Genomic DNA, 23991 nt, shown 5'->3' with positions numbered 1-23991 from the left:
TCAACTGTCTCCAGAGCGCCTGCGGGATCTGCACCTGGCGGTGCGGGACCTGAGGGCTCAGGGAGTGGTGGTTCCGGTGCCTCATCGGGACAGATTTCGGGGGTTTTATTCCAATCTGTTCACCGTGCCCAGGAAGGAGGGCAAGGTTCGTCCGATTCTGGACTTGAAAGCTCTGAACCGCTCTGTGCGAGTTCGCAAGTTCCGCATGGAATCCCTGCGCTCGGTGGTGGCTGCCCTGGTTCCGGGGGAATTCATGGCCTCCATCGATTTGAAGGATGCGTACCTTCACATCCCCATATTCGAGGGTCATCAGAAGTACCTTCGATTTGCCATTGCGGAGGATCACTACCAGTTTGTGGCGTTGCCCTTTGGGCTCGCCTCGGCTCTGCGGGTCTTCACCAAGGTGCTTGCACCGGTTCTGGCATTATTGAGAGCCCAGGGCATTTCTGTCCTGGGGTATCTGGACGACATTCTGGTTCGGTCTGCAACCAGACAGGGTCTGGAGAAGGACCTGTCTGTCACAATGCAAACTCTGCAGGAGTTTGGTTGGACGATAAATGTTCCAAAGTCGACACTGAGTCCGTCGGTTCGTCTCCCCTATCTGGGAATGATACTGGACTCGGTGCAGGCGAAGGTCTTCCTGCCGGAAGACAAACTCAGGACTCTTCAGGAGGAAGTCAGGTCCCTCAGGGACGTTCCACACTCGTCTCTGCGGACGGGTATGAGATGTCTGGGATTGATGGTCTCGGCCTTCGAGGCGATTCCTTTCGCGCAGTTTCACACGCGGGGTCTCCAAGCGGAGATCTTGTCCAAGTGGGACGGGCGACCTCAATCTCTGGATCTTCAGATCTCGTTGAGTCATCGCACCAGGGAAAACCTTCTGTGGTGGCTCCAGTCCCCGTTGGTGTCCGGGGGCAAGTCGTTTCGTCCGATCTCGTGGACGATAATCACCACGGATGCCAGCCTGTCGGGCTGGGGTGGTGTTCTGGGCGTTCTGTCCGCCCAGGGGACCTGGTCGGAGGGGGAGTCTTCCCTTCCGATCAACATTCTGGAATTGCGTGCGATAAGGCTATGTCTTCATCGCTGGACGGACCGGCTGCAGGGCTGCCCGGTTCGGGTGCAGACGGACAATGCCACGGCGGTGGCCTACATCAACCACCAAGGGGGCGCCAGGAGTGCCCGAGCGGCTCGAGAAGTGGCCGACATTCTGTCTTGGGCCGAGACTCATGTCCCGGCGATAACGGCGGTTCACATTCCGGGAGTGGAGAACTGGCAGGCGGACTATCTGAGTCGCCAGACCCTGGATCAGGGGGAATGGTCTCTCCACCCGGCTGTCTTCCAGATGTTGTGCGCGAAGTGGGGTCTTCCAGATGTGGACCTGTTCGCGTCTCGCCTCAACTACAAGGTGAAGAGGTTCGTGGCAAGGACGCGCGACCCTCGGGCAGACGCGTCGGACGCGTTAGTGGCCCCGTGGCATCAGTACAGGCTGATGTACGCGTTTCCACCGATTCAGTTGCTGTCCAGGTTCCTTCGCAGGTTGCACTCGGAACGCAGCACGGTGATTCTTGTGGCACCGGACTGGCCTCGCCGGTCCTGGTACGCAGACCTCGTGAATCTGGCGGTCGACGCTCCTTGGCGTCTGCCTCTTCGAGACGATCTACTGTCTCAAGGACCGATTTACCATCCTGCTTTACAGTCGCTGGCTTTGACGGCCTGGCTGTTGAGACCGAAGTCCTGAAGGAGAAGGGTCTCTCTCCAGAGGTCGTTCATACTTTGATCAACGCGAGGAAGTCTTCCTCGGGGAAGGTTTATTACCGTACTTGGAAGGCCTATTTTGCCTGGTGTGAGTCCAGGGGGTTTTCACCCCGCACGTACTCGGTTTCCCGTGTGCTGTCTTTCCTTCAGACGGGTGTCGATCAGTGTTTGGCGCTGGCTACGATTAAGGGTCAGGTGTCGGCGCTGGCCGTTCTGTTTCAACGTCCCGTGGCTTCCAACTCCTTGGTTGGCGCTTTTATTCAGGGTGTGCGGCATCTGGTTCCTCCTAGGAGGGATCCTTTGCCCCCTTGGGACTTGAATCTAGTTCTATCTGTGTTACAACGTGCTCCTTTTGAACAGATCAGGGAGATCTCGTTGTCTATGTTGTCCAAAAAGGTCGCCTTTTTGGTGGCGATCACTTCGGCTCGCAGAGTGTCGGAACTGGCGGCTTTGTCCTGCAAGTCTCCGTACCTGGTTGTTCATTTGGATAAGGTGGTCTTGCGACCTAATCCTTCTTTTCTACCGAAGCGAGTTTCGGAATTCCATCTTAACGAGGATATTGTTTTGCCTTCGTTGTGCACGAAGCCTAAACATCCGAAGGAGGTGAGATTGCACTCTCTGGATGTTGTTCGGGCGATAAGGGTTTACCTTAAATCGACTGAGTCTTTTCGTAAGACTGACTCCTTGTTTGTTCTTCCAGAGGGTCCTCGGAAGGGCATGGCGGCTTCCGCCTCTACCATTGCCAAATGGATCAGGCAGACCATTGAACAGGCCTATGCCTTGCAGGGGAAGGTTCCCCCTGTGCCTGTGAAGGCGCACTCTACTAGATCACTGAGTACGTCTTGGGCCTGCCGTCATGGGGCTTCTGTAGCCCAGGTGTGTAAGGCGGCGACTTGGTCGACCGTACACACTTTCACAAAATTCTACAAAGTAGATGTTCAGGCATCGGCGGATGCTTCCTTTGGCCGCAAGGTTCTTAGTGCGGCTGTTCCATAGGGTCCCTTGTTGGGGACTCCTGGCTGTTGGGATAGTTTTTTGTATCCCCTGGTTTTTTTGTCTTTTCCTGGGTTGTTGCTCCTGTTGAGCACTTATTTTTGCTGTTGCCCAGCTGGTTTCCTTCCTTTGGTAAGGTTCCTTTCTTTGATGTGGAGACTGCGTTGCCTTTTCGGCGCGGATGCGTTTCCCACCCCTCATGTTTGCACTGCTTTGGGACGTCCCCATATGTGACGAATATGAAGAGGCGGCGACTGTCGGAGGACGTAAGAGAAAACGGAATTTTTGTAAAATCTTACCTGTAAAATTCCTTTCTCTGAGTCCTCCGACAGTCGCCGCCCCCGCCCCTCTTTTGGGGTTTGAATGTATACTCTACTGCTATTCCACTAAAACTGAGATATGGTTGCAGGAAGTAGGAGGGTATTGACTGAGGGGACCACCCCTTGAGGGTGGGATATGTTAAAGCTTTATTGTTAACATATTCTGTTGCCTAGCTACTCCTTCGGAGCAAAGTCTAATACCCCATATGTGACGAATATGAAGAGGCGGCGACTGTCGGAGGACTCAGAGAAAGGAATTTTACAGGTAAGATTTTACAAAAATTCCGTTTTTTTGAGTGCACAAAATACAAAAAATTATTCTGACAGTGAAAGGGTTAAAGCACCAATGGAGGGTGGCATTTGGTGGGATTGGGCAAATTTTAAGCTAAAAATCTTCAAGTTTTCTCCCCCTCCTCATCGAAAGCTTGTTTAGTGAAAAACCGCTGTGTTCCGCTGCAGAAGAAAGCATGCGATTACACACATCCTGGGTTGCCATCCACTCCTCCCTGGCTCCCCCCAGAGGGCGAGTCTATATATGCCCTTTCCAACTGTATCACCTGCTCTTCCACCTGATGCTCTCGTTCCTTAGTATCCTTTTTTTTTTGAAGTAGGATGCGGGCATTGATCTAGTATTGATTTTACCGCAGCAGTTTCTGTGATACATACTCCACGAAGGAGTGCATTTAAAAGTTTCCCACACTATCAAGAGGTCTGGATGCTCTGCGTGTGGAAGAACTCTCTAGTCTGTATCTCCACCCATTCATGATTAAAGAAAAGACGTAGCCGGAAGGCATTTCCAGGGAGCCATTTATATCTTCTTTTTAATTTTTTTTTTTTTTTTTTTTTTAATTCCTTTCTTGAATTCTGCTTCAATAAAGATATTCATTTGTTTAGAATGACAGCATTATTCTAACCATTACTTCAGAGTGCAGAAGATATAACTTTGTTTCTGTCCCACTGCTGCTGGAGGGTGGTGTAGTTTTAAAGAGTGAACACCAGATGGCGCTGCAACACTAATAATCATTTTAAAGAATAAGTTCGTTTTTTTAAAAAAATAAATGCACAATTTGCTGGTAAAAAAAAAAAGCACATTTATTTATTTTTTATTTTTTGAGCCTGCAAAGCCTTGCACCAGCGATCAGTAGATCGTTGTTGCCATGCAGGTCCCCTGCAGACTTGCCCAGTGTCTGTGTGCTTGTACTTCTCGTACAGGCAAGCAGATACACTGACAGGAAGAATCCATGAACTACCATGGCGCTCATTGAGAACTACAAGCAGGCATCCACAAAAGATGTTGGTACTTGAAGTTCATTCATGCACAGAATGAGTGAAGCGGCCGTGTGGAAGGAGCCCTTCATGGCCACGCTGATTTAAAACAACTGACAGCTATTATGGGGAACTTCTCCTCGTACTGCTGTCGCAGGGAGTAGGGGGGATTGGGCAGCAGCTGCAGCATTCCAAACATGACTGTCAACTTTGAAATTACTTAAAGAGGAAGTAAAGCCTGAATAATAATTTGTACCTATAGATAAGCCTTGCCTATAGGTACTGTAAATATCTCCTAAACGTGTACCATTTAGGAGATGTTTACATTGCATGCAGCCAGTGACGTCATCAGCGCATGGGCTTTGAAGGAACAGCCACCTGTGCCATTCCTTCAGATACCTGTGCCGCGAATGATGGCTCCCCCGTGCATGCGCGGGAGTGGCGTCATCATGGCTCCGGCCTGTCACACAGGACTCAGAGGAAGACCTGGAGAAAATGGACCCTGCCTCCAGCGACTACATCGCATCGTTGTAGGGCTTCGTTTTCAAGTAAGTTTCAGATAATGTGCTAGTATGCAATGCATACTAGCACATTATACCTTTACCTTGCAGGTTCTATGATGAAAAAATGGTAACCAGTGGTTTACAACAGCTTTAACTATTGAATCTTTGCCAGGTGACCGTTCGGAGTCTGTGACTAGCCTGTAGAGCAGGGATGCACAAACTGTGGCCCTCCAGATGTTGCAGAACTACAAGTCCCATGAGGCATAGCAAGACTCACTGCCACAAGCATGACACCCAGAGGCATGATGGGATTTGTAGTTTTGCAACAGCTGGAGGGCCACAGTTTGCATATCCCTGATGTAGAGTATGGAACGTTAACGTTTACAGCTCTGAAGCATTCACCTTTTAAAAGTAAAAAAATAAAGTATTGTTCCTTATAAGCTCATTTAAGGGGTTGGGGTTGGTGTGAGTGGCTCTGTGTACACTATGGCACCAAGTCATATGTCAGCACTTTATGGGAGAGAAGCAATACCCAGATATGCCATTTTTAGCCAGATGTACTCCACTGTTAAGTAAATTTGTTTAATGTACACCTCTTTCTTCCAGACATCGATGAGTGTGACACTGAGTTACCCAAGTGCAAGGGCTCACATGAGGAGTGTGTGAACACGGAGGGCAGCTACAACTGTGTGTGCGAGAAGGGTTACTCCAGAGTGGATGGCATGTGCAGAAGCACCAGTACAGGTAGGAGTGTTCGATAGGAATTTATCCACGCTCAGTGCAGCTTTTATTAGCCTGTAAAACATGAAAACAGTAAGCAATGAGATAAGATCTTGCAATCGTTCTTGATGCCTGTGCCATGTAGAGGTAATACACAATAGCAACAAGTTTTTTTCATGCACAGCAAGCTTTTCTGTGTTTATAAAATACAATCTCTGCAGGACCGATAGCCACCTATTACTTTTCTGTGGAAAAAAGGCAAGCCAGTGTGTGCTGCATCATACCTCTTGCGGGCCTACGTGGCGTCCATAGACCTAAAATTGTCTCATAATCCAATAGCATTCAGGACATAAAAAGCTCAGTTCACAAAACACGACCCTAAACATACAGCCATAGCTACAATGGAATGGTTTAGATCAAAGCATATTCATGTGTTAGAATGGCCCAGTCAAAGGCCAGACCTAAATCCAATTGAGAATCTGTGGCAAGACTTGAAAATTGCTGTTCACAGACTCTCTCCATCCAATCTGACACAGCTTGAGCTATTTTGCAAAGAAGAATGGGAAAAAATGTCACTCTCTAGATGTGCAAAGCTGGTCAGAGACATGCCCAAAAAGACTTGAAGCTGTAATTTGCAATGAAAGGCGGTTCTACAAAGTTATTTTTATAACCTAACCCTGCTTTAAACATCTCAACAACTTTATCCCTGACCTGTCTGGTGTGTTCCTTGGCGTTCATGATGCTGTTTGTTCACTAAGGTTCTCTAACAAACCTCTTAGGGCTTCACAGAACAGCTGTATTTATACTGAGATTAAGCCCAGGTTCCCACTGAGGCCCTTTTTTAAATCGTGCGAGTTCAGCTGAACTTGTGTGATTTCAAGCCGACATTTTAGTCCGACACAGATGTCTATGGAAATTGCCCCCAAAGTTGCCAAAAGTATTACTTTTGGGAATCGGTGTGGCGCTGCGAAGACGGTGTATTTGCCGGCAATTGGCTTGGATTTGACATGTCTGATCACATGTCAAATTGGACCAATGTGAACGTGGGCTAAATTACACACAGATGGACTCAATTTACTAATTGGGGGAACTTCTGAAGGCAATTGGTTCCACTAGATTTTAGTTAGGGGTATCGGAGTAAAGGGGGCTGGATACAAATACACACCACGCTTTTCAGATATTTGTAAAAAAAAAATGTGAAAACCATTTTATCATTTTTCTTCCACTTCACAATTCTGTGCCACTTTGTGTTGGTCTTTCACATAAAATCCCAATAAAATACATTTACATTTTTGGTTGTAACATGACAAAATGTGTAAAATTTTCAGGGGGGTATGAATACTTTTTCAAAGCACTGTACATGTACGCTTCCGACTATGTAAAAGCTGTGGCTTAGTCAGTCAAATGATTATACAGACCATAGAGACGATACATAGGGTCTCATATTAGCATTATTCAGAAAGTACCATCAATGTTACTAAAAACATACATAAAATAGAACATTCTCTGCCTGAAGTAACATACTTAAGCCCAGATGAAGGGAGTGTTTGCAAACCCCTGAAACTTGTTGTTTTTTTTTACCTTGACCATTCAATAAAATATCCTTTGGGATTCTTATTACCCATGATGTGGCGCCTTTGCTACTTTTTTTACATCTGGACTGGAAACTTGGCTGCTTTACTGGGATAGCAAATTCACTTCCGAGGAGAGGTTAGGAACTCTAGCTTGGGGGGTAAAGCAGACAAAAAGTGATTTTAAGATAATTTTTTTTTTTTGTCCCCGTCTGATCACTTGTGTTTTTTTTTTTTTTTTTTTTTTCAAATTCTTAAGTTCACATGTAGGCGTTTTGGGGAGTTTTTTTCTGCTTTAGGATCAGCTCTCAAAACGCCCAACAAGACAAATCCTATTCATTTCAATGGCCCCTGTCCACATCTGAGCGTTTTGACGCTGTGAGCAAAACGCCCAACGCTCAAAAAAGTACATGAGCTTCTTTTTGGGCAGATTACAGGCGTTTCTATTCAATCTAAAACGCCTGCACAAAAAACGCCTGTAAATCACGGTAAAAAATACGCTCAGGTGTGAATGTAGCCTTATTTATGGAAGTGGAAAAGGAATACAATATCGTCAAGAGCAATGATACATGACCAAACAAAGAACATTAGAACATCAGAACATGCATGAAAAACACAAAAGATATCCCAAGAGATAGCTTGTGACTATTATGTGAAACAATGACACAGTGGGACAGTAGGGTCTACAGATATGGCTCAAATACACTTTGATATGGGACCCCAATGTGCCACATAGTGCAACAGAAGTCTGTAGGGTGCCATGCCCTCGGGGGGATCCCCATCCCCACCGGCATCTATCACATGGTCGGTGTTTGAGAATGGAGAAGAGCAACCCAGGCGGCGGGCTACCACATCAGTCGAAGGACGAGGCAGCAACTATACGTATGCCCAAGGGGAGAGGGGGTAAATTTGGTCCCAGAAGTGGGGTGTAACTTTAGAAAGAAAGTGAGTAGAAGGAGCAAAGCAAAGAAAGTGGGAGGAGAGAGCGAGGGAGCTAGGGTAAAGAAAAAAAGGAAGGGGAGGGTAGAGAGGGCCATCCGGTCCGACCGAGTCGTCCTAGGCTGATCAATTGTCTTTCAACCGTCCCCTCACACAAGATTTATAACAATTTAGATAAATTGGTCGGATCAGACGACTGATGTCCTTTTATACCAAAAAAAAAAAGATTCTATATAGATGTATATCTCCATATCACTTTTAGCATTGTCCATTTTCAATCCTATTCTATTCTTTTTTTGTGTTCTTATTTGTGTAGACGATTCTGAGAAAGGCCTGTTTGATGACATCACAGATGACGAGGTGGTGGTCCTGCAGCAGATGTTCTTTGGAGTTGTGATCTGTGCCCTGGCCACACTGGCAGCCAAGGGAGACATGGTCTTTACCGCCATCTTCATCGGGGCAGTGGCCGCCATGGCAGGATACTGGTTCTCGGAAAGAAGCGATCGAGTCCTGGACGGCTTCCTGAAAGGCAGATAGCTCCTCAGCGATGGGGATACAGACGTGCGATGGAGGGAATTATGTGTACAGTGCTGCTCCTCTGCTTTACATGTGGGCACCAAAGAGTTTGTATCGCCCCCTTCTTTGAAGCAGAGAATCCTTATCAAGTCTTTAAACCAGGCTGATCTTAGGATAGGCAACACCCAAATTACGTCCTCTTAGTTTAAAAGACTCCCAAGTACAGATTGAAGCATTATCATCCTTGAAGTCCGCAACTGGCGGATGAAAATAGAAGGTGAATATTATTCCTAAGCCTGAGAAGTTTTATGGTTAAGCAACTATGAACCTTTTGTATGGCCGCCTTACCTGCAAAGGCCTTGGGTAGGATTTCCTGGCTAATAGGGAGCTTTACATGGAGCCTGACCGCACGGCATAGGAGTCGGGTGCTTCCTCAAAGCACGATGAAGGCCTGGCCAAGCTGTTCAGAAACGTATGATTTAGCACATTGTGTAACTTTTTGACCATGCTGAGCAACTCCTTGAAAAGGAATATTCTTTATGGTGTGTGGGGTCCTTACATATGCCTGTGTGATTTTTTTTTTTTTTTTTTTGCTGTGATCTGCTGGGCAAAATAGTCTATAAACTTTATCAATTTGCCCTACTTAACAGCCTGTGCTATGGACAGTCCAGCAATGCTGCTATAGAAAAAATAAAAAAAATGGATTTGAGTAACACAGACTGGAGTAACATGGTGACACGCAGAATTGGAGCTTGAAGCCGTGACTCTACAAGGCTTGTAGCTATTGGACAGCTGACCTGGAGCTATTCGTGAAGCCATTTGACCTACCACATTTAATAGGAAAGGGTATAAGCTATGCTTATTTTTTTTTTTTTTTTGCTGAATGTTGCCTATTTTTAGTCTGTCGTTGGATTGGGTTTATCTGAGCGTAGCTTAAGTGTCTGTAGAGTCAAAAAATGTCTTCTACTTTCAACAAATTCCTGGGCAGCTAAAGAAATGTGGCTACATCTGCACTGCAAGGGTTAACTGCACATTCTGGTCTAGGAAAATAAAAAGGGGGGGGGGGGGACAAATGTACTTTTCCAATCCTCTGATCCTCCCCGCAGCTAAACCAGTCCCCGCAGCTTCCTCTCCCCCATGCTCCAGCAGTCTAGGATCCTGATGTCAAAGCCCTGCATTGGAAGTGATAATGCAGAGGGGCAGTCCACCGCTGGAGCGCCATCTGCTGGGGGAACAGAGAATTGGGTAAGTAAAACGGTTTCTCCTCTCCCCTGGACAGCACAAGAAATTAATGCACTGCAAGGGATCAAGAGAACTTCCACTCTTTTGCTTCCTCCCACCCTCCGGTACCACATTTGGCACCTTTCAGCGGAGGAAAGGGTACCTGTTTTTGACAGGTACCCTTCCCCACTTCCGGGATACGGTGCCGCCCCTCAAAAGTTTGGCCCCCTCCTCCTTTCCCCAGCTGCCGAGCCAATAGGAATGCGTAGCGCGCTTCGCGCATGCGCAATAGGGACCTGCCCGTGAAGCCGCAAGGCTTCACTGCCGGGTTCCATTACCAACAATGGCGGCGGCAGCAGAAGGAAACGTCAACTGCGGTGCCAACATCGCTGGACTCCAGGACAGGTAAGTGTCCTAATATTAAAAGTCAGCAGCTATAGTATGTGTATAGTGTGTGTAGCTGCTGACTTTTAATTTTTGGAGGGGAAAGCGGAACTCCAGTTTAAGCGGAACCCCTATCTGGTTTTGATTGCTGTCTGCGTCCTTGTTTGAGAGATTCGCTCTGTTTATCTTGATGCCCATTGTCTTCAGTACAAACGTGATGATTAATTCAACTGTTTTGAGTCGTCACAGAAACAGGAGTCGCGGGAAAAACTTTCCAAGGGGGCGCAGGTGAGGAGGTGGGGGGGAGGGTTAGGGAACCTGACAGGGTTTAACACCAAACTGATTGCTCTTAATTATACAGAATTTATTGGGCTGCATATACAGTAATAATCGGCACTTTTATTTGCAGCATGATCACCGCTCCAAGCTATAGAGCCGCCCAGGGAGCGGATTGTGGATTTGGGACGTATAGAATCGCAGGAGACCAAGGTGTGTGAGAGCCACTTTCCGACTCTGGCAGGACACATTTTTTAACCCCTGCTATGGCACTTGGCAGCTGCTGATGGTAATTTTAAAAAAGCAGTCGTATCACTGTTTATGCAGCCTGCGGGCATTACAGTAAAAATTAGGATGGTCAGTTAGTTAAATACTCATTACTTTATCCAAAACGAAACCTTAAAGTTTTGGCTTTAAAGATCCACCATTGAAGAAAAAAAAAATTACATCCGTCTAACTTTGTGTGGTCTTCTAAGTATATAAAATCCTGTTTTATTTTACATGCCTTTTTAGTTACTATTTTACATCAAATTACATGAAGACCAAGCTGTTAGCAAATGACAATGGATAGAACAAACTTTAACATGAGCACTGAGTGCTTACATTGATTGCCTTTTAATTGCATGGTTTGAATGTTCTTTATTATGGGTAGTTGTATAGTGCCGGAAATTTACAAAGCGCTTTAAATACTACACATTAATACCACTCCCTGCCCTCAAGGACTAAGGTCCCCATCTCACCTACACATATAATAGAGCCATGTTTTCTCAACCTTTTTTTTAATTAAGGCACCCTTTAAAATTATGCATTCTCTCAAGGCACCCCATTCTAAAATGTAAAAAAAAAAAATTAAATAGTTTTATATATCGTAGCAACATCCACACATGTAGGACACCCAATGCTAGAGGCGATTTTATTTTTTCAATGCAAATACACCTTTACACACGGTTACAGACTAGTATGTCAGTGTTTCTTTTCTCCCTCCGTTTCTTCCCTTCCTTCATCGGGGCTAAACAGTTCATGAAGGGTGTGGCTTGATATTTTATCGCCTGGATTTATCAGTCCAAACAACTGCATGATCTATCTCAGTTTTTCTCAGCGGGGGATCGATCCGCTGATCCCCTGCTGAGCAGGCGGATGGCAGCTCTGTCTCCACGCTGTGTGCGGAGACGGCGCTGTCAGGTCCCCACTGTTTTCTATGGGGGAATCGGATAAGAACGGACCGCCTGTCTGTTCTCATCCGATCCGCTGGACGAATGGAAAATAGGGTTTCCATCCATCCAGATTTGGCGGCCTGAACCGGATCAGATCGGATGTCAGCGGACATGTCTCCGCTGACATCTGATGCCCCATTGAGATGCATGGGGCATCCGTTCAGATCCGCCTGAAAAATTGGCAGGCGGATCTGAATGGTCCACATGTGTGAAAGGGGCCTTAGAGGATTTGTACAAACTAGCGTGGTACTCCCATTCTTTCAACACTTTAGTAAACACTGAGGGTCCAGCAGGACACCACCATTGCTGGTGAGCGGCCTCTAGGACTATACACCACCCATCACCTTGTAACATATAGGCCTCTGGGACTGCCCATTGCGTGCTAACATATAGGCCTCTGGGACTGCCCATTGCGTGCTAACATATAGGCCTCTGGGACTGCCCATTGCGTGCTAACATATAGGCCTCTGGGACTGCCCATTGCGTGCTAACATATAGGCCTCTGGGACTGCCCATTGCGTGCTAACATATAGGCCTCTGGGACTGCCCATTGCGTGCTAACGTATAGGCCTCTGGGACCGCCCATCGCGTTCTAACATATCGGCCTCTGGGACCGCACCCTGCCCATCGCGTTTTAACTTGGCGGCCTCTGGGACCGCACACTGCCCATCGCGTTTTAACCTGGCGGCCTCTGGGACCGCACACTGCCCATCGCGTTCTAACATATCGGCCTCTGGGACCGCACACTGCCCATCGCGTTCTAACATATTGGCCTCTGGGACCGCACACTGCCCATTGCGTTCTAACATATCGGCCTCTGGGACCGCTTATCACGTTCTAACATATCGGTCTTTGGGACTGCACAACTGGTCACTTCAGTCCTCCTAGAGCAGGAGTCTCCAAACTTTCTAAACAAAGGGCCAGTTTGCTGTCCTTTAGACCTTAGAAGGGCTGGACCATGACAATTGTGAATAGAAAATGATTATCCTTAGTGTGAGTAAACCATGCCCCATCATTGGTGTTCATGGGAGGAATAATGCTCCCTTGTTGGTGCCTGTGGGAGAAATGGTGCCCCATCGTTGGTGTCAGTGGGAGGAATAGTGCCCCATTGCTGCTGTCATTGGAAGGAATTGTGCCCCATTGTTGTCAGTGGGAGAAAAAATGCCCCCATTGTTGAGTCAGTGGATGGAATGTTGCCCCATGGGCCAGATAAAGCCAAGCATGAGCCGTAGTTTGGAGACCACTGTCCATGTTTCCTTTTTGTCGCCCTTCTTTTTGCTGACCACCTTTTATAAAAAGCCTTACAAAAGTGGCATTAAAACAGAGCAGAAATGCATATTATTGGGGTTTTTCTTTTGCATATTGTTGATTATACCATATAAAGGCAAAACCCAGAGCTTTAACGCTGCAATACGTTACAGTTTTGGATTGGGAATGACAGGACACTAACGTTCATGTGGACGAACAGGATCTGCATATTTGTTCCAGGTCAGTGGCACAAAAAGCCTTGAAGTCCAAGAATCGACATGACAGCCGGGCATTTTTTTTTTTTTCTTAAGGACCAGTTGTGGCAGCCTGCACATTTCTTGAAGCGGGACTCATGTTGGCACATACACTAAACAGATACGTTTATTAGGGTGTCAAGTGTTCTCTAGGACAAGGGAGAAGAGCCTGGAATTGTCGTTGAATGTTGCACTATTATGTATCTTTCTGGTATATGCAAGAATTTTGTGTTTTTTAGTATGTCTTTATATTCTTTTGTGTGAACAATGGTTGTTTACAGTCATTGAAACCTCCTTCTAGTACCTGTGGTTGGGGGTCCATTTATAAAGCGGTGGTTAAGCCTAGACATGACCACTGATTCTAACGCAATGGTGTCTTAGCCTAGACATGACACTTCCCTTGATCTAGGAAATAGGCAAACCCATATTCATTCTAATGAATGGGGGATAAAAGCGTGCCAGGAGTAGGAAACGTCACATGATCCATTAAGGGTCATGTGACTGCTCTCCTAGCCGGGAGTCTTCTTCGCAGCACTATGCCTTGGCAGTTCCACACTGATTTTATGTGTTCCCATCAGTGGTCATGCAGGGGCCCCCCTATTTCTGTTGGTGGTTTAGTGAAGCAGTCCCACCATTTCCAAAAAACAAACAAAAACCTGCTTGCTGCACCTTTTTAGCAGAACTCCCTGCCTGTAAGAAAAGCTAAGATTTCAGTGCCTCTGTTGTAAATTTGAAGTTGAATATATCCACAATGCCTAAAGCTACAGAGGTGAATGAGGGCTTATTTTAAAGGGATTTGGCTGCTTGTTCAGAATATGTAAATACATAATGTGTTTTGTCTGGGCACAGGTTCACTGTTTCGTAGTCTGGGCATAGGTTAATTTTAGGTGGCCTACAAACTGTAGACGGAGACTAGATGTGAAGGTATGATCCGGCTAGCAAGTTATACTTTATTATATCGTTATACTGACTGTAAGATTTTGCTTTTCCTGAGTAAATATTTAGGAGCGTTGCAAACTTAGACAGTTAAGCTAATTGAGGCTTAGTTTGCCTGTGGGCCTATAGTGCACTACCACTAGCCAATCACCACATGCCACATTCTAGGAAGATGCCACTGGAGAACATATTTTTTTTCTGTTTAGTCAAACCCTTTGCTTGTTGTCACTTAAGCACTTTTTCCAGTATGCACCTCAACGCCTTTTGTGGCCTGAAGAAAATAAAACCCAGACTATTATTCTCTTGTCCATATGCTGTTGGGCCTGTGAAAGGACACATGGTTCAGTCACTCAGCAACCAATCGGATTTTGGTTTACACTAGTTTTTGTCAGGAAGATCGGTTGTTGAGAATAATCCTTTTTACTTGAGTTTTGCTTTTGGGTCAATGTCGCTAGGCTTTTGTTTGCATCAGAACTTTCTTTTCTCCCAATACAAGGCAATGTGAACTCCAAATTAGGTTGATGCAGCTTAGGAGGTTAAAGGTAGGCATGAAGGTGGTAAACAGCTGATCAAATGTACCACCTGTCTATAAACTCGATCTTTGAGACTCAATCTGATCTCAAGCGTAATGTACCCATAAGCAAGATGCATTTATCCATCGACACAAGCCCAAAACCTCTTGACACATGCCCTTAAAATGAGCCTATGCTTTAGGCAGTCCATAGATTATGCAATTTTATTTCCTTCCACCAAGGGTGGAAGAAAAGAAAATTGCCCAATTCCCCCATCAAAACAGTCAGTGTTAATGGGGGAATCCCTCCCGCAGGGCTATTGTGTTCTCCTGGTGGGGAGCCTTCCCTTCCAGCAAAACGCAATGAAATGGACTTGTCGGTTACATCTGCCTATCATGAGGCCTGCTAAAATAAATGGAGGAGGACTGCATCCTCGTTCTTTTGGACGTACCGGAACGGAGGCAGCTGACAGACAGCAGAGTCTATTATACTCCCGGCTGCCCATGGAGCAGAGTGGTGTCTGTCTTTGTCTGCTCTGCATAAACTGAGCGTGCACAAACCTGTCATCCGCCCGCTCTGCGAAAGGATGGGAGGAAGGAAGGTGTTAGTGCGAAAGGGCTGTAAGATCTTAGAGTAATTCCACTTTTGTTGAAGGAGAAAAAACAATACCCTGCACTTTTTGTACGTTGCAGGGTTACCAAATTTTGTAGCAGATTTCCATCCATTTTTGCTCTGAAGAAATGGTTATATCCTATGTAGACTGAATCTGAATGGGAGGCTTTGGTTCATTATAATCATCTGGTGCACTCTGTTCTAGTGAGAAAAGCTATAGGTTCTGCATCCTTTTTAGAAGTATCTAACCCCTGGGGAGAATCTTGTGAAAACCGAAATTCCTATTGCAGGGGGTGCCTAATATAGGTGAGCCAACCCTTCCAGCAGGAAATGACATTTCTAAGAGAATCTGTACACCAACAGTATACAGAACGCCTCCAGGCTGCCATATTGCTTTTCTCAGAATTTTTCAGCGGCTGCAGATTGGAGAAAGAGGTAATTTTTATTAACCTTAAAATACATCACCACTTGTATTAATAGTTGGATGTTTGTTTTTTTTATTTGCTGTATTTTTTTCCACAAAGCAGAGTTACCCTTTTAATGTTCTGCAATCACAACCTAAATATGTTTTTGGGAAGGAAATCCCACACAGCTCCTGTGGACGGTCAGTAAAAGGGCTCGAAAGACAATGAGCTTGTGCATGTTCTAAGCCTGTTTTATTTGACTCGGTTACCTTTTTAGAACTGTTTTGTCTCTATTTATTCATCTCAGGATAATAAAAGTATTTAAGCCTTTTAAACATGTGTGATTTGTCTTAATAATTCATCGTTAATTGAGTGAAAAATTTCCCCTTGTTACAATTTGGGATTTCCGGCCCCTTTTTGTGTTGGTGATAATGGTCACCAAGATGGAAAGAATTTATCCGACCAACTGGGGACACAAACCGTAATAAAAACTTGACAAAGGTTTAATTATTTCCTGTCTCTGTTTTACAAGAGCCTGAAAAGCCAATACGCAGGTTGAAACAAAGGAGGAAAGAACATCTAAAGCTGTCGGAACACTAGTAGATTTTTGTAAAAAATAATTTAAAAACCATGCTAGTGTCAGTCTCCATTCACACTAGTACGACTTGTCAGGCGACTTGGTCAGCCTGACAAGTCGTGCACCGTCGCGGTCCATTGTATAGTACAGGAACGGTTCTAATAGGAGCGACACAAGTCGCTCCAACTTAGAAAAAGGGTCCTGTACTACTTCGGGGCGACCTCGGAGCGACTTGCTTAGACATTCATTTTATGAAGTCCGTGCAAGTCGTGCCGAAGTCACAGTGCACGCGACTTCACAGGTCGCCCCCCGAAGTCGTGCCGCTTCAGTGTGAACCGGCACTCAGTGGTACCGTTTAAGTATATGTGAGTTACAGCAGTAACTAAACTGTGGGATATAACCACAGTCCAAAATCCATTCCAGCAAAAAAAAAAAAAGCTGCGTTCGTTAAAAATAAAGTGAACAAACTTCAATAAACATTGATCAAACAGTACAAATATTGTGATAAGCTATAAATAGAAAGTAAAATGTAGCCCATTCACACTAGCTCGACTTGTGAGGCAACTTGTGTTGCCCCAGGTAGCTTGACATAACAAAAGCAATGTTAATCAATCAGTGCCGTCTTAATTGGCACTACTGAAGTTGCTCCGACTTCAGAAAAGGGTCCTGTACTACTTTGAGGCGACCTGTGATCCGACTGTCCCATATACTTCAATGGGAGTTGCCTCCTTATCTTAATTGACATGACTTGTTATCAGACTTTCCAGGAAGAAGAAAGAGATTAGCCAGGCATTCCCCACAGACAAAGTCGCCTGTCTCTTCAAAGTAGTGCACAAGTCTCTTCCCAAGTCTCTTCCCAAGTCTCTTCCCAAGTCTCTTCCCAAGTCTCTTCCCAAGTCTCTTCCCAAGTCTCTTCAAGTCACGGGGCGACTTTCTGGTAGTGGTAGTGTGAACCAGCTCTAAAAAGTCTACGTGAAAAAGTAGTAGTATAGAAATTCTTCAGCCAAATAATTATTTATTAGGGATTCCAACACCAAAATCTGTAGAAGCGCCTTCAGTGACACCCACCACCCCTCAGTTAACAGGGGCACTTACAAGATCCTGTAGACCCTCTATCGCTAGAGGGGGTCAAACGCGCATTAAAGCGGTTGTAAACTGCTGAACTTTTTTTATTTTTTATTATTGCCCTGCAAGGTAAAGGCATAATGTGCTAGTATGCATCGCTTCCCAGTTCAGACTCCGGTCCTGTGATGGCTTCACTCCTGCGCAAGAGCCGCTGATTGCGGCACAGGGCTCTGAAGGAGCATGGGTGGACGTTTCTTCAGCGTGCATGCGCCAGTGATGTCACTGGCTGCATGCAAAGTAAATATCTCCTAAACGGGCTTACCTTTTGGTAAAAGTTACTTGTGGGAAATTGACTTCCTCTTTAATAGTACCCCCAGTTACCTCAGACTATGGATAGTCTACTGATGGGAATGGTACCAGCTGATTGGAAAAAAGCCAACGTGGTACCAATATTTAAAAGAGGGCCGAGATATATCCCGGGTAACTATAGGCCGGTCAGCCTAACATCAGTAGTCTGTAAGATATTGGAGGGGATGTTAAGGGACTATATACAAGACTTTAGTAATGAAAACGGTATTATTAGTAGTAATCAGCATGGATTCATGAAAAATCGCTCTTGCCAGACCAATCTATTAACCTTCTACGATGAAGTGAGCTGCAACCTAGATAAAGGAAGGCCTGTGGATGTGGTGTATCTGGATTTTGCAAAGGTTTTTGATACAGTTCCCCACAAACGCTTACTGTACAAACTAAGGTACGTAGGTATGGATCATAAGGTGAGTACCTGAATTAAAAACTTGCTTCAGGGGTAAATCCAAAGGATGGTGATAAATGGGGAGTACTCAGAATGGTCTGGTGTGGAAAGTGGGGTCCCCCAAGAATCTGTCCTATGTAAACAAGGCAGACCGCTGTTCTGTCACAGAGGAGAGAGATCTTGTGTTTCAGCTAAGCTGAAATACAGATCTTTTCCTCGACTGCATCCACTCCCCCTACAGTTATAAAGCACTCCCTAGGAGCACACTTAACCCCTTGGTGTTAACCTTCCCTGCCAGTGTCATTTATACAGTAACTGCATTTTTTTTTTTTTTTTTTTTTTTTAAAGCACTAATCACTGTATTGGTGTCACTGGTCCCCAAAATGTGCCACCTAGTGTCAGATTTGTCCGCCATAATGTCGCTGGTCTCTGCCATTACTATTAAAAACGATAATAAAAAAAAGTGCATAAATCTATCCCCTAGTTTTGTAGATGCTATAACTTTTGTGCCAACAAATCAATATACACTTATAAGGATTTTTTTTTTACCAAAAATATGTAGCAGAATACATATTGGCCTGAATTTGAGGAAGAAATTAGATTTTTTAATTATAGCAGAAAATAATTTTTTTTTTTTTTTTTTTTTTAAATGTGGTTCTTTTTTTGTTTATAGCGCAAGAAATCTAAACTGCAGAGGTGTTTAAATACCACCAAAAGAAAGCACTATTTGTGGGGAACGTTTTTATGAAATTTTTTGTATATTCAATGACTTGGCGAATATCAGTTGAAAGTACTGCAAAGTTTTGTTTGCGATTAATATTCGATTTGGGAATGAATGCACTGCTGATGTCCTGTAGTCATCGGGTTTTTTTTTTTTTTTAATTTTCAGTTCCTTCATATATGTATACTACAGCAATGGCTACATGGGAGTTCTCAGGGTGGGTTTCATTATGGGGACAACAGTGGACCATGCCTGCATATTGTGTTTGTAGGCTTCATTGGAAGTCTGTGCAACAGGGTGACCTCCAGGAGCACTTTATTCCACACACCCAGCAACACTGCCCATTTTCTGTTCCCAACTCCCCCCCCCCCCCCCCATGCACCCCTATCAGACCTGGGACCAGCATGGTGGGTGATGCTGGGTAGAGGAGAGGGACATCTTCCCTTTTACTTAGGCTGGCCATACATGAATACGAGATTCGAACCGTTAACTACTTGCCACCCAAGCCAATTCTGACACATGTAAAAATCCATAATTTTCTCAAATCGCCTTTCAGGACAGCACCTGGAGAGAGCACAGCTCCACCCAAAATCAGGAAACACTGCAGTCTTTAAATCCCTCCTCTTTCACCATGCCTTCAGTTGTTGTGTTTCCTCCTCCATGGTGGAAGCACTGCGAGAAAGAAGCCTTTCATTCCCTGGATGTGAGAAGGTGTCTAAATACACTACCTGTCTGTCACCAAAGAGTTCAGAAGGTCAAATGCCCTGTTTATCATTTTCACAGGACCTCATAAGGGTGAAAAGGCATCAAAGGGCACCTTGGGAAGGTGGCTCAAATGGGCAATTGAGGTAGCTTATGTAGCTCAAGGAGAGACTCCTCCTGAAGGTATTGTGCCCCATTCTACCAGGTCGGTGGCTACATCCTGGGCTGCAAGGGTCGGTGGTTTGCTTGAACAAATTTGCAAGGCAGCTACCTGGTCCAGTTATTCCACTTTTCTCAAGCACTATAGGCTGGACTTACTGTCTGCTGCAGATCAATCCTTCGGGAAGAAGGTACTGCAGCTAGTGGTCTCGCCCTAGGGTAAGTTACTCTTATATCCTCTCCAGGTGCTGTCCTGAAAGGCGATTTGAGAAAACCTTAGTTAGACTTACCGGTGACGGTATTTCTAAGAGCCTTTCAGGTTAGCAGCCTACTACCCTCCCTAAAATGTTGCACTTTATAAAAGTTATGACCTATGTGTTGGTTGTTCTGTTATGTGCTCTGTTCTCCAGCATGTCGGAGGATACTTTATAACTGAAGGCATGGTGGAAGAGGAGGAATTTAAAGACTGCAGTGTTTTCTGGTTTTGGGTGGAGCTGCGCTCTCTCCAGGTGCTGTCCTGAAAGGCTCTTAGAAATACCATCACCGGTAAGTCTAAAGTTTTTTGCTAGAAAATTACTCAGAACCCCCAAATATATATATATATAATTTTTTTTTTTTTGTTTTTTTGCAGAGACCCTATGGAAAAAAATGGTGAGCGTTGCAATTGTTTATTGCACACAGTCGGTATTTGCACAGCAATTTTTCAAATGGGATTTTTTTTTTTTTTTTTGGGGGGTGAAAAAAAAAAAACTTATGTATTAAAACCAAACCTAATTTTTACCCCAATTTTTTTGTATAATGTGGAAGTTCGGTACTTAAAAATCTCCATAGGAAACGCTTTAAACAATTTTACAGGTTACCAGTTTAGAGTTAGAGGATGTCTAGTACTAGAAATTTTGCTCTCACTTATAGCAGCGATACCTCACATGTGGTTTGAATGCTGCCTACGTATGCGTTTGCTTCTGCGTGCGAACACGAGGGAAGAGGGCGCTTAAAAAAGATCTACACTGGAAAGTCTGATATATAAAAAAATAAATCAATCATTCTCGGGCTTCCCAGCAAACAGTGTTTACATCTGCTGGTGCCGGAGGTGACGTCATGACGTCACTTCTGGCCTCCGAGGGTCACAGAGATGGCCGGGGACCATCACTATGGTAAACCACCGCTGCCAGGGGATTCGTTCTCTGGCTCCCTGATCGCATGGGCGAGACCAGAACCGCACTGGTGTGCGTAAAGGCAATCAAGCGGCTGAAAAGCTGCTATGATGGCTTTCACATTGCAGGGAAATCACCTGCTAAAAAAAAAAAACTGAATGATGCCTGTAGCTGCAGGCATCATTCAGAGATCTCCACTTTTAGGTTTACCATGTTTGGTATCTATTTACTTGGCGCAACCTCATCTTTCATGTTAAGAATATATTGCATTGATGTGCCCTAAGTATACATTTAGTTTATTTTTTTCTGAAATTTTGAGCTTGATAAACCATTGCTGAATTATGTGACGAAAAAAGTCCAACTACAACTATTTTAGTCTTTAGGGTCTCTGCTTTCAGAAAATATATAATGTTTTGGGTGGCTTTAGGAAATCTTCAGACCTAAAATGATTTTTTTTTTTTTTTTTTAACGTGCGCAAAAAACACCATAAAAGCCTGGCTGCAAAAAGGTTAAATGTGCCCACAGGTTATGAGGGGAAGTGACCTGATTTATAAAACTGAGACAACTCCCAACAGCCAAACAAATGCAACTGTCATTTTCCATTGCTGAGTTGAATCTTCATTGTAGAATAAAAACAACAAGCCAGAACAGAAGAATCTTTTTATTGGTTATACAGAGTTCAGGCTTTTTTATTAATCAGAAATTAAACCTGGCATTAAAAATCCTCCTTGATTGAAATTCGGTTTGATTAAAAAAAAAAAAATTAAGCTTGAAAATAGCGATTGGTGTACTTTAAAGGGACCCAGCCATGACTAGGACACCTGAATATCTTGGGTTATAAATGTGTGGCATTCTAAAAGATTTACATTTGCCCTCTGATTTAGCTTTTCCTGCGCCTGACACCTCTTCACTGGTCTCCACCCTTTGAAAGAGGCACCAGCTAATGATGCACAATCAATGGACGCAGGGAGGTGGAAATGGTAGGGATGGAGGGGGAAATGGTAGGGATGAAGTGGGGTCCATAATTTTGCCGAGTTAGGCTTGAATATCTGAATTCTTGAGAACAGCCTTCTATCGTGCTCTGTACAGCAGAACCAGTTAAACCAGCATTGTACATAAGCTTAGGAACCAAAACAGTCTTCCACACGATGGAGATAATATGGTCCTGGCAAAAGTCGTACTACCAGTTAACGTGTTTCAAAGGATATGCCCCCTTGTTCAGAGCAAAAATCTAAGGAAGGGGCATGTTTCTTGAAACATATCAGCTGGTAGTATGACCTTTGTCCAGCCCATGTGATTGTGTGGTAGACCATTTTGGTACCTGAGCCTGACAAAGGTCATACTACCAGCTGATGTGTTTCAAGGAACATGCCCCCTTCCTTAGACTTGTTTTGAGCAAGATGGGAATGTCCCTTGAAACGTGTCAACTGTTAGTATGACCTTTGTCATGCTCAGGTACCAAAACATGAGACAAACAAAGATAAGAATTCCCAGTTCAATTTGCTAACCAGTTTGCTTACCAATCAAATTAACCTGTCTAACAGTTTGCGTCAAAACAGGGGTTTAGTTAGCACACATTTGCAAACGCATGTGTAAGCTGCAGGGCCACTCCATGGCACCATGTATTACCTGCAGTCCTAACTATAGTGAATTTATGAGTCTTCACAGTGGAAGCACATGCAAGCTAATGGATAGATAAGGGGCAGGTTAGCCTGGAGGTGACACATCCCTTCTAAAGGTACCATGTTTTCTTTGCTATGAAGGCCAGTTATAGGTGAGGGTAGATGCCATTTTCTTGTTAATGTAGCTTGCATGTGCTTCCACTGTGAAGACTCTCATAAATTCACTAGAGTTAGGACTGCAGGTAATACAGGGTGCCGTGGAGTGGCCCTGCAGCTTACACATGCGTTTGCAAATGTGTGCTAACTAAACCCCTCTTGACGCAAACTGTTACACAGGTTAATTTGGTTGGTAAGCAAACTGGTTATCAAATTGAACTGGTAATTTTTATCCTTGTTTGTCTTATGTGCGTTGCCCTTCCATGTGTTCTTTGCTATGAAGGCCAGTTATAGGTGGGGGCAAAGGCCATTTTCTTTGTCAGGTACCAAAACAGTCTACAACACAATGGAGATCACATGGGGCGGACAAAGGTTGTATTACATGCTAATATGTTTCAAGAAACCTGCCCCCTTCCTTAGACTTTTGCTCTGAACAAGGGGGCATGTCCCTTGAAACACGTCAGCTGGTAGCACGACTTTTGCCAGGACCATGTGAGCTCCAGTGTGTGGAAGACTGGTTTGGTTCCTGAGCTTAAGTACAATGTTGGTTTAACTACTTGCTCCTGTGAGTTTGTACTTTTATATTTCCTAATAAAAGGTCGGTGATCAGGCACCAGGCCTTTGCGCCATTTTGTTTTGCTTTGTTTATAGATATTTTATAGTCCAGCTTGAGCCAATGTCTCTTCAGTGATTTCCATCTTCTAGCGCAGTGGTCTGCAAACTGTGGCCCTTTGCTTTCCTTTAACCAGCCCTTAAGGCATTAATCCTGCCACTGACACCAAAAATATGGCACTGACACCAACAATGGGACATAATTCCTTCCACTGACACCAACAATGGGTCAAAGCTCCTTACACTGACATTAACCATATGGCACAATTTATCCCAGTTACACCAAGGGTGAGACATTGTTTACTCCCACTGGGCAGAGCCCGGACCCCTTAACGTCCTGCATGACAGTAAACTGGCCTTTTGTTTAAAAAGTTTGAAGACCCCTGTTCTAGAGGGATCCCACTATGTATAAACCATACCTGTGGGATCCCTCTAGAACAGGGATCACCAAACTATGGCCCTCCAGTTGTTTAGGAACTACAGTTCTCATCATGCCTAGTAATGTCTGATTGTCAGACTTTTATAATGCCCTATGGGACGTGTAGTTCCGCAACAGCTGGAGGGCTGTAGTTTGGAGATCCCTGCTCTAGAAAATGGAAATCACTTTATAAACACTGCTACTCCAGTGATCTCCACGAGCTTCTGGGTCCCATGCAGAGTGGCTGCCCTGCTGCTTTCATAACACAGGAGGTCGACCACTGAGCACGGGTGCCATTCAGAGATTTCTCCATCTCAATGAATGCAAAGCATTTTCTGATTGGATGAGTGGAGAGTGTGTGATTATCACTGCTCCACCTCATCCATTCAAAGCTTTGCATTCATTGA

At 44.8% G+C, this 23991-nt stretch overlaps 1 protein-coding gene across 1 annotated transcript in view; it reads left to right on the top strand.

Annotated features, from left to right (window-relative positions):
- Positions 1-9435, top strand: part of CRELD1 (cysteine rich with EGF like domains 1) — a 43834-nt gene extending 34399 nt beyond the window's left edge. The window contains exons 9-10 of the mRNA XM_082265772.1: positions 5444-5581; positions 8384-9435. Of these exons, the coding sequence (XP_082121898.1) occupies positions 5444-5581; positions 8384-8604 (359 nt within the window). The 3' untranslated portion in view covers positions 8605-9435. The remainder of the gene's footprint in view (positions 1-5443; positions 5582-8383) is intronic.
- The last annotated feature ends 14556 nt before the right edge of the window (positions 9436-23991 follow it).

Source organism: Pelophylax lessonae, assembly GCF_965119305.1.
Source record: "Pelophylax lessonae genome assembly, chromosome: 8".
Lineage (NCBI taxonomy): Eukaryota > Metazoa > Chordata > Amphibia > Anura > Ranidae > Pelophylax > Pelophylax lessonae.
The sequence above is the reverse complement of the archived record's forward strand: the minus strand, read 5'-3'. Positions and strand labels throughout refer to the sequence as shown.